Source organism: Nerophis lumbriciformis, linkage group LG03 (assembly GCF_033978685.3).
Source record: "Nerophis lumbriciformis linkage group LG03, RoL_Nlum_v2.1, whole genome shotgun sequence".
NCBI classification, from domain to species: Eukaryota; Metazoa; Chordata; class Actinopteri; order Syngnathiformes; family Syngnathidae; genus Nerophis; species Nerophis lumbriciformis.
In genome coordinates this window covers 35,037,195-35,048,096 of record NC_084550.2, presented here as the reverse complement: position 1 = coordinate 35,048,096, position 10,902 = coordinate 35,037,195, and the positions used below count along the sequence as shown (strand labels likewise).

Genomic DNA, 10,902 nt, shown 5'->3' with positions numbered 1-10,902 from the left:
TTTATTTTAGCAATTAAGAATATTTCAGTTGTTTTTATCCTTCTTTGTGGGGACATTGTTGATTGTCATGTTCGGATGTACATTGTCTTTGCTCCACAGTAAGTCTTTGCTGTCGTCCAGCATTCTGTTTTTGTTTACTTTGTAGCCAGTTCAGTTTTAGTTTCGTTCTGCATAACCTTCCCTAAGCTTCAATGCCTTTTCTTAGGGGCACTCACCTTTTGTTTATTTTTAATTTGAGCATTAGACACCTTTTTACCTGCACACTGCCTCCCGCTGTTTCCGACATCTACAAAGCAATTAGCTACAGGCTGCCACCTACTGATATGGAAGAGTATTACACGACTATATCTCACTAGTGTTATTTCTTGTCAGGGAATTATGCATAAATGAATGATGGATACCAACAAACAAGTAAACAACAATTAAAAAACAATGCATTCACATCTTATTTGAATGAACGCTTTAATTAACAAGAAGAATCATTTTCAAGCAATTTTCAATAAAGTACAGTAAGCAACATTTTAACAGTAGAAATACCTGCTACTTCTGCTTTTGTTAGTCAGCATAAAATAATACAATATTAGAATTAAATATATAGTGCAACCAACATCTCTTCAGGTTGAATTAACAGTAGATTTACCTGCTACTTGTACTCTTTTTAGACACAGAAATAATACAAACACAAAATAAACCAAATCTGTTCAGGTTAAATGAGCAGTGGTTTGACCTGCCGCTACTCTCATTTAAATAAACATCGACGGTAGCAGAGAAAAGTCAAATGCAAATGATTGATGACACAACAATTATAGTGTGTGGAGGTCTTGCTCCTCCGGGTTCTTTGGACCACCAAGGACGGACATGACTGCTTTGTTCTTGGTTCTGAACAGGGATTTATTTTTCATTACATGTTCGTTCCGTTGCTTTTCAGCCATAGGGCTTCTGGCGTCTCTGTCTCTTTCTCGCTCGTGCTCGTTCTCCACCATCCACTCTCCCTTCTCCTTCCCGACTGCTGCCTTTAACAGAGCGACAGGTGATAAGACAAACACTCACAGCTGGGTCATCTACCCACCTGTCGCTGATCTCGACACCCCGCTTCGCTGCAGGTCCGCAGGCCACGCCCCCCTCCCACATACGACAATACAAAGACGTAAGAGAAATAACATCGGACAAGTTTCGGCGACTCCCTGACTTCCTGAACCAAAAAAATGAAAACAGTTTATTGAACAAAGTTGGAAAAGTGAAGTGTGACCACTTTTTCTGTCATAAATAACTTTTTTTTTAACCTTTTCAATAATACCGATAATCTTTGTTCAGGAAATCGGTCCGTCACCATAACTTGCTCCGCTTCACTTCCGTCGCGTCCTTTGTGGCTTAAAGTTGTGTTGCGGCTTTATATTATTATGTTGTGGCGTTAGTATTTGTTGTGGCTTTTGCACTCGTGCTGTACCTGAAAGTTGTTTATGATAGTCTTGTCGCGTATTTTTGTGTGACCTTTCTAAGCCACCGTAGCTATCCGCCATTCTTGTTTCGATGACTTGAATAACGTTTAACGTCATTATCATTAAAAGTGTTAAAGTTCATATAAAGTCTGCCGTTCTTAAATCTAATGTTTTCCTTTGCTTGTATCGATACAAACGATTGATATCCTTTGAAAATGACGTTGGAGCGCCATCTCCGGGTTGGAGAGGAGATCGGGCCCCAAGTGGAGGAGTTCAAGTACTTCGTTCACGAGTCAGGGAAGAGTGGATCCTGAGATGCGGACCCTGGATCGATCAGTCTGGCAAAGAAGGAGATGAGCCGGAAGGCAAAGCTCTCAATTTACCGGTCGATCTACGTTCCCATCCTCACCTATGGTCATGAGCTTTGGATTATGGCCGAAAAGACAAGATCACGGGTACAAGCGGCCCAAATGAGCTTCGTCCCCCGTGTGGCAGGGCTGGTACTTTTTAGAGGTGGTATAGTACCGAATATGATTAATTAGTTGTGGAGGGAGGTGTGGCCAGCGCGCCTGCAGGAGCAAAGGTCACCGCCTCTGTCTATGGTGCTGAGGATGAGCACCATCGGATAGGGGCGGGGCATGGGCTGATGGCAAGACACAGCTGGCAGGTGATTAGATTTCACAGGTGGTACGTGTTAATCTAATCATCTGTTGTCTTTAACAGTAAGCGGCCGGGAGCAGGAGGGGAGAGAGGATACGGACGTGGCTGAAAAGTCGCGTCCTGCTGGAGAGAAAACTGGTGATTTGTCTTTAAGTTTTTTAAATATATAACCTGTCAACGTGCTAGCGGGATAGCTAGCACTCGTAGCTTCCTGCAGGTGGAAACAAGAGGACGTGATTGTGCCATGGTGTTTTTATACATGTCATTCTAAGTCATTAACATTGCATTTAGGATCTTTCATGGCAGCTCGCCACCCCTTCACAGACACTGATACTTCCGATGAAGCAGTTCGAGCGACGTGTGACGACGCCACGGCTTGCAAAAGGTTTGCTATCAGTAAAGGATACTGGACAGACCCTTATATCCAGTATTTTGTCAGATCTGTCGGCGAGCGAAAAGCACCTGAAATCAACAGAGGATACTACAGCCGCGTGAAAGGTGTCAACCATCTCCTTGATGCATTTATAAGAAAAACAAAATGTGACTGTCAAGTGATTAACCTTGGTGCCGGCCTGGACACCACCTTCTGGAGACTTAAGGATGAAAACCTCTTGCCGAGGAAGTTCTTTGAGGTTGATTTTCCTACTGTTGTGGCCAGGAAAATACACTATATAAAGACTAAACCACCCTTATCCAAGCCTGTCATCGAAACACACTCAACTGACTCCTTGCTACTAGACGCCCACAGTCTTGACTCGGATCGGTATTGCATCATCGGAGCAGACCTCAGAGACATTGCTACTTTGTATGAAAAACTGAAGAAGTTCCAGCTTAACCCCGAGTTGCCTACATTGCTCTTGTCGGAGTGTGTGCTTGTCTACATGACGCCCGCCCAGTCCTCCAGTTTAGTTCACTGGGCTGCAGACACCTTTCACACGGCCATGTTCATTAACTATGAACAGGTGAACATGAACGACCGTTTTGGCCAAGTAATGATCGAAAACCTGCAGCGGCGTCAGTGCACGCTGGCGGGAGTCGAGGTCTGCCGGTCTCTGGACTCTCAGAAGGAGCGGTTTCTCCTGTCGGGTTGGGATCATGCCGATGCTCTGGACATGGTGACAGTGTACAGTATGCTTCCTCAGGATGAAGTGGAAAGAATTGAGCGTCTGGAGTTCCTGGATGAGAAGGAGTTGTTGCAGCAGCTCCTGCAGCATTACAGCATCTGCTGGGCCACCAAAGACAAGCTCAGACTAGGTTTGTCACAGTTGGCGTTTTGACAGAACATGACCAGAAGAAAGTCTGGATTTGGGCTCACACGCTCCTTTTGGGATTTGTAGTGAACCAAGCCGTGTTATCGACGCCCTATGGCTTAGAGCTAAGAATTTTGATGCACATGAATGTTTTATTAGTAAATTACAAAATGTCAGCATTTGCAGAATGACTGGTGCGTTGTCCTTTTTGTGTCATTTTACATTTTATTTATTGGTAGATTTTCTCACTCCTGCATCTTTTAATAAATGCTTCAAGCAAAAGTACGGCGTGGCGCAGTGGAAGAGTGGCCGTGCGCAACTCGAGGGTCCCTGGTTCAATCCCCACCTAGTACCAACCTCGTCATGTCCGTTGTGTCCTGAGCAAGACACTTCACCCTTGCTCCTGATGGGTGCTGGTTAGCGCCTTGCATGGCAGCTCCCTCCATCAGTGTGTGAATGTGTGTGTGAATGGGTAAATGTGGAAGTAGTGTCAAAGCGCTTTGAGTACCTTGAAGGTAGAAAAGCGCTATACAAGTAAAACCCATTTATTATTTATTTATAAAATCGATGTACATTAAAACTTTGTTCAACTTTGCACGCCTGGCTCCTGTGAAGTGTATGTCAGTGGTACCGCTAGGAAGCGACCTCTACATTAGTATAATTAGTATTAATAATAATTACTTTGTACCGGTATACCATACAAACCTACATTGTATCAAAGTGTCACCACAACATTAACTAAGCACGTACAGTTTGCCTTTTGGCCGGAACTAGCACGATTATAACGGACTTATTTGGATGCAGAGTGAATATAAATTGTGAGAATGCCCCGAGTGACCAATACAAATGTTCTCGGTGGATAGAAGGAAAGAGTGAAGAAGAAGGACGCCGCAAGCACAAGAGGTCTGGCAGTGGATTTTTGTGGGTCTTAAAAGTATGGACTGGACCCAAAGGGGATTCCTCGTGAGAAACAAGCAAGCATTCTCCCCTGACACTTCATCACGCATGTCAAGAGCGCATTACTGTACACTTATGGAAACTATCGGATCTGGCCAAAGTCCACACACGACTGAAGTGTCACAAATCATCCAGACGTCAGTTTGAGGGATGCAGTGTTTGCAGCCTGTTGTGGAAAACATACAGCGGCTAATTGGAGACGAGGTTCGCCGTCTGCCAAGTCTGTGGTCTGAAACAGATGTGCGAGGACGGAGACACCATTGACAGTTGACAGGCATCACCAAGAAAAACCCTGGGACAAGACGCCTCCTCTTCCCGAGCCCGCGTTACGAAGACGCCCTCCACTTCACAAGATAAGATAAAGAAGGCCAGACTCGCTACACGTCTTAAAACAAAGTCTGAGACACAGCCAACCGACAGTCAGTCAGGCACGGACGTAACTCAGCCTTTGATCTTTTTCAGTGAGTTCTGGTGTTGCACGTGTAGCCTGGGACTCGAGCCTGTGGGGGTCGAACCAGCGTGTTCTCAGCAAGAAAGCAATTGAAAGCGGCGAACGTATTCTCACCCGTGGAAATTGTTCCAAAAGGGATTTTGTAAAATTGCATTCCAGAGTAGCTGAGATAGTCCGTCACGAAGGAAAACGTTGTTACAACACAAAGACGCAAAGGACGTTTGGTGCTGTGTGAAAACCTGTCACTCTTCAGAATTGTCAGAATCAGAATCAGAAATACTTTATTAATCCCCGAGGGGAAATTTAAATTTTCAGCACAATCCCATTCAAGAGCAGACAGAACAGGATCGCTGACGGGTCTGCCAACTTCCGGTGCCCCTTACAAAAAAGGTGAGATACAGGTAAGTAATGGGGAGAAAAAAAATCGGTCTAAGCCTGGGCCTCTGGAAAGGGGGTCCAGACTGAGGTCAAGGGAAAAAACAACTCATAGCCATAGCACACATCCCTCTCACATCAAACTACAAAGAACACAAATGACATTAAAGACATTACAAGAGCAGAGCTGATGCAACCAGCCACTTCTACATACAGCTTTGAATAAAAAGTAAAAGAAACATATACACTGTGGTGGCCTCTGCGGTGTTCCATAGGGTGGAGAAAGCATGGCCAGAGACAGGAGCAGACCCAACAAAGCAACCAAGAGACCACTCTCGGCCGCCCACTAACTCGGCCAGTGTCCAGTCCGCATGGATGAGCGAGGATGCGTCTAAGAGGACTGAAGTGTCCGATACCTGCTCATTCAGTCAAGACACTGTGAAGCCTTGTCGAGTCAACACGATATGTTGGGTTTGCAGTCGGGTTACCATCCATCCATCCATCTTCTTCCGCTTATCCGAGGTCGGGTCGCGGGGGCAGCAGCCTAAGCAGGGAAGCCCAGACTTCCCTCTCCCCAGCTACTTCGTCCAGCTCCACCCGGGGGATCCCGAGGCGTTCCCAGGCCAGCCGGGAGACATAGTCTTCCCAACGTGTCCTGGGCCTTCCCCGTGGCCTCCTACCGGTCGGACGTGCCCTAAACACCTCCCGAGGGAGGCGATCGGGTGGCATCCTGACCAGATGCCCGAACCACCTCATCTGGCTCCTCTCGATGTGGAGGAGCAGCGGCTTTACTTTGAGCTCCCCCCGGATGACAGAGCTTCTCACCCTATCTCTAAGGGAGTGCCCTGCCACCCGGCGGAGGAAACTCATTTCGGCCGCTTGTACCCGTGATCTTGTACTTTCGGTCATAACCCAAAGCTCATGACCATAGGTGAGGATGGGAACGTAGATCGACCGGTAAATTGAGAGCTTTGCCTTCCGGCTCAGCTCCTTCTTCACCACAACGGATCGATACAGCGTCCGCATTACTGAAGATGCCGCACCGATCCGCCTATCGATCTCACGATCCACTCTTCCCTCACTCGTGAACAAGACTCCGAGGTACTTGAACTCCTCCACTTGGGGCAGGGTCTCCTCCCCAACCCGAAGATGGCATTCCACCCTTTTCCGGGCGAGAACCATGGACTCGGACTTGGAGGTGCTGATTCCCATCCCAGTCGCTTCACACTCGGCTGCGAACCGATCCAGCGAGAGCTGAAGATCCTGGCCAGATGAAGCCATCAGGACCACATCATCTGCAAAAAGCAGAGACCTAATCCTGCAGCCACCAAACCAGATCCCCTCAACGCCTTGACTGTGCCTAGAAATTCTGTCCATAAAAGTTATGAACACAATCGGTGACAAAGGGCAGCCTTGGCGGAGTCCAACCCTCACTGGAAACGTGTCCGACTTACTGCCGGCAATGCGGACCAAGCTCTGACACTGATCATACAGGGAGCGGACCGCCAAAATCAGACAGTCCGATACCCCATACTCTCTGAGCACTCCCCACAGAACTTCCCGAGGGACACGGTCGAATGCCTTCTCCAAGTCCACAAAACACATGGTTGGGCAAACTCCCATGCACCCTCAAGGACCCTGCCGAGAGTATAGAGCTGGTCCACAGTTCCACGACCAGGACGAAAACCACACTGTTCCTCCTGAATCCGAGGTTCGACTATCCGGCGTAGCCTCCTCTCCAGTACACCTGAATGGACCTTACCGGGAAGGCTGAGGAGTGTGATCCCACGATAGTTAGAACACACCCTCCGGTTCCCCTTCTTAAAGAGAGGAACCACCACCCCGGTCTGCCAATCCAGCGGTACTGCCCCCGATGTCCACGCGATGCTGCAGAGTCTTGTCAACCAAGACAGCCCCACAGCATCCAGAGCCTTAAGGAACTCCGGGCGGATCTCATCCACCCCCGGGGCCTTGCCACCGAGGAGCTTTTTAACTACCTCAGCAACCTCAGCCCCAGAAATAGAAGAGCCCACCACAGATTCCCCAGGCACTGCTTCCTCATAGGAAGACGTGTTGGTGGGATTGAGGAGGTCTTCGAAGTATTCCCTCCACCGATCCACAACATCCGCAGTCGAGGTCAGCAGAACACCATCCTCACCATACACGGTGTTGATAGTGCACTGCTTCCCCTTCCTGAGGCGGCGGATGGTGGTCCAGAATCGCTTCGAAGCCGTCCGGAAGTCGTTTTCCATGGCTTCCCCGAACTCCTCCCATGTCCGAGTTTTTGCCTCCGCAACCGCTGAAGCCGCACACCGCTTGGCCTGTCGGTACCTGTCCGCTGCCTCAGGAGTCCTATGAGCCAAAAGAACCCGATAGGACTCCTTCTTCAGCTTGACGGCATCCCTCACCGCCGGTGTCCACCAACGGGTTCTAGTATTACCGCCACGACAGGCACCAACTACCTTGCGGCCACAGCTCCAATCAGCTCCCTCGACAATAGAGGCGCGGAACATGGTCCACTCGGACTCAATGTCCAGCACCTCCCTCGTGACATGTTCAAAGTTCTTCCGGAGGTGGGAATTGAAACTCTCTCTGACAGGAGACTCTGCCAGACGTTCCCAGCAAACCCTCACAATGCGTTTGGGCCTGCCAGGTCTGTCCGGCATCCTCCCCCACCATCGCAGCCAACTCACCACCAGGTGGTGATCGGTTGAAAGCTCCGCCCCTCTCTTCACCCGAGTGTCCAAAATATGAGGCCGCAAATCCGATGACACAACTACAAAGTCGATCATGGAACTGCGGCCTAGGGTGTCCTGGTGCCAAGTGCACATATGGACACCCTTATGTTCGAACATGGTGTTCATTATGGACAATCTGTGACGGGCACAAAAGTCCAATAACAGAACACCACTCGGGTTCAGATCCGGGCGGGCATTCTTCCCAATCACGCCTCTCCAGGTTTCACTGTCGCTGCCAACATGAGCATTGAAGTCCCCCAGTAGAACGAGGGAATCACCCGGGGGAGCACTCTCAAGTACTCCCTCGAGCGAACTAAGGGATTAGTCGGGTTACCAATATTTTAAAACTTATTTCGATACTTTTCAAAATAAAAGGGACCACAAAACAAAATGTAATTATTGGCTTTATTTCAACAGAAAATCTTATGATACATTAAACATACGTTGCTTATTGCAAATCAAAGAACAATTGTGTCTTTAGATAAGATGTTGAACATACGAGACATACTTGGATCGGTTCGCAGCAGAGTGTGAAGCGACTGGGATGGGAATCAGCACCTCCAAGTCCGAGTCCATGGTTCTCGCCCGGAAAAGGGTGGAGTGCCATCTCCGGGTTGGGGAGGAGACCCTGCCCCGAGTGGAGGAGTTCAAGTACCTCGGAGTCTTGTTCACGAGTGAGGGAAGAGTAGATCGTGAGATCGACAGGCGGATCGGTGCGGCGTCTTCAGTAATGCGGACACTGTATCGATCCGTTGTGGTAAAGAAGGAACTAAGCCGAAAGGCAAAGCTCTCAATCGGTTCGCAGCCGAGTGTGAAGCGACTGGGATGAGAATAAGCACCTCCAAGTCCGACTCCACGGTTCTCGCCCGGGAAAGGGTGGAGTGACATCTCCGGGTTGGGGAGGAGATCTTACCCCGAGTGGAGGAGTTCAAGTACCTAGGAGTTTTGTTCACGAGTGAGGGAAGAGTGGATCGTGAGATCGACAGGCGGATCGGTGCGGCATCTTCAGTAATGCGGACGCTGTATCGATCCGTTGTGGTGAAGAAGGAGCTGAGCCGGAAGGCAAAGCTCTCAATTTACCGGTCGATCTACGTTCCCCTCCTCACCTATGGTCATGAGCTTTGGGTTATGACCAAAAGGACAAGATCACGGGTACAAGCGGCCGAAATGAGTTTCCTCCGCCGGGTGGCAGGTCTCTCCCTTAGAGATAGGGTGAGAAGCTCTGTCATCCCGGAGGAGCTCAAAGTAAAGCCGCTGCTCCTCCACACGGAGAGGAGCCAGATGAGGTGGTGCGGGCATCTGCTCAGGATGCCACCCGAACGCCTCCCTAGGGAGGTTTTTAGGGCACGCCCGACCGGCAGGAGGCCACGGAAAAGACCCAGGACACGTTGGGAAGACTATGTCTTCCGGCTGGCCTGGGAACGCCTCGGGATCCCTCGGGAGGAGCTGGACGAAGTGGCTGGGGAGAGGGAAGTCTGGGCTTCCCTGCTTAGGCTGCTGCCCCCGCAACCCGACCTCGGATAAGCGGGAAAAAATGGATGGATGGATGGACATACTAGACCAGCTTTTTTCAACCACTGTGCCGTGAGATAGTCTGGTGTACCGTGGGAGATTATCTAATTTCACCTAATTGGGTTAAAAAAACATTTTTGGCAAACCAGTAATTATAATCCGCAAATAATGTGCCGTTGTTGAGTGTCTCTGCTGTCTAGAGCTCGGCAGAGTAACCATGTAATACTCTTCCATATCAGTAGGTGGCAGCCGGTAGCTAATTGCTTTGTAGATGTTGGGGACATGGTTTGTCGTGATCACAATATGCAGGCGACAGCGGGAGGCAGTGTGCAGGTAAAAAGGTGTCTAACGCTTGAAAATAAACAAAAGGCATTGAAGCTTAGGGAAGGCTATGCAAAACTAAACTAAAAGTGAACTGGCTGCAAAGTAAAGAAAAACAGAATGCTGGACAACAGCAAAGACTTACGCGTGTGGAGCAGAGACGGCGTCCACAAAGTACATCCGTACATGACAATCAACAATGTCCCCACAAAGAAGGATAGCAACATCTTAAATAGGAAGAAGGTGCAGGGAATATCGCTCAAAGGAAGACATGAAACTGCTACAGGAAAATACCATGAAAACAGGAAAAGCCACCAAAATAGGAGCGCAAGACAAGAACTAAAACTCTAAATAAGTCAGGGCGTGATGTGACAGGTGGTGACAGTACACCTACTTTGAGACAAGAGCTATATTGATGCATGAAGTGCTCTAAAACTTGCTGGTAGACGGCTGCGTTGACCCTGGATCTCAGGAAACAGAGTGGACCGACACCAGCAGATGACATGGCACCCCAAACCATCACTGATGGTGGAAACTTTACACTAGACTTCAGGCAACGTGGATCCTGTGCCTCTCCTGTCTTCCTCCAGACTCTGGGACCTCGATTTCCAAAGGAAATGCAAAATGTGCATGGTTGGGTGATGGTTTGGGGTACCATGTCATCTGCTGGTGTCGGTCCACTCTGTTTCCTGAGATCCAGGGTCAACGCAGCCGTCTACCAGCAAGTTTTAGAGCACTTCATGCTTCCTGCTGCTGACCTGCTCTATGGAGATGGAGATTTCAAGTTCCAACAGGACTTGGCGCCTGCACACAGCGCAAAATCTACCCGTGCCTGGTTTACGGACCATGGTATTTCTGTTCTAAATTGGCCCGCCAACTCCCCTGACCTTAGCCCCATAGAAAATCTGTGGGGTATTGTGAAAAGGAAGATGCAGAATGCCAGACCCAAAAACGCAGAAGAGTTGAAGGCCACTATCAGAGCAACCTGGGCTCTCATAACACCTGAGCAGTGCCAGAAACTCATCGACTCCATGCCACGCCGCATTAACGCAGTAATTGAGGCAAAAGGAGCTCCAACCAAGTATTGAGTATTGTACATGCTCATATTTTTCATATTCATACTTTTCAGTTGGCCAACATTTCTAAAAATCCCTTTTTTGTATTAGCCTTACACAATATTCTAATTTTGTGACACACGG

The 10,902-nt window shown here is 48.8% G+C and overlaps 1 protein-coding gene across 1 annotated transcript; it reads left to right on the top strand.

Annotated features, from left to right (window-relative positions):
• The first annotated feature begins 2,245 nt into the window (after nt 1-2,245).
• Nucleotides 2,246-3,621, top strand: LOC133576003 (leucine carboxyl methyltransferase 1-like). The gene has a single exon (XM_061928990.1). It carries the CDS (start codon nt 2,399-2,401, stop codon nt 3,374-3,376), a length of 978 nt encoding a protein of 325 aa, XP_061784974.1. The 5' UTR covers nt 2,246-2,398; the 3' UTR covers nt 3,377-3,621.
• The last annotated feature ends 7,281 nt before the right edge of the window (nt 3,622-10,902 follow it).

Bases quoted from the DNA above. Each gene is read 5' to 3' on its own strand.
- LOC133576003 (XM_061928990.1), top strand. From the start codon at position 2,399: ATGGCAGCTCGCCACCCCTTCACAGACACTGATACTTCCGATGAAGCA.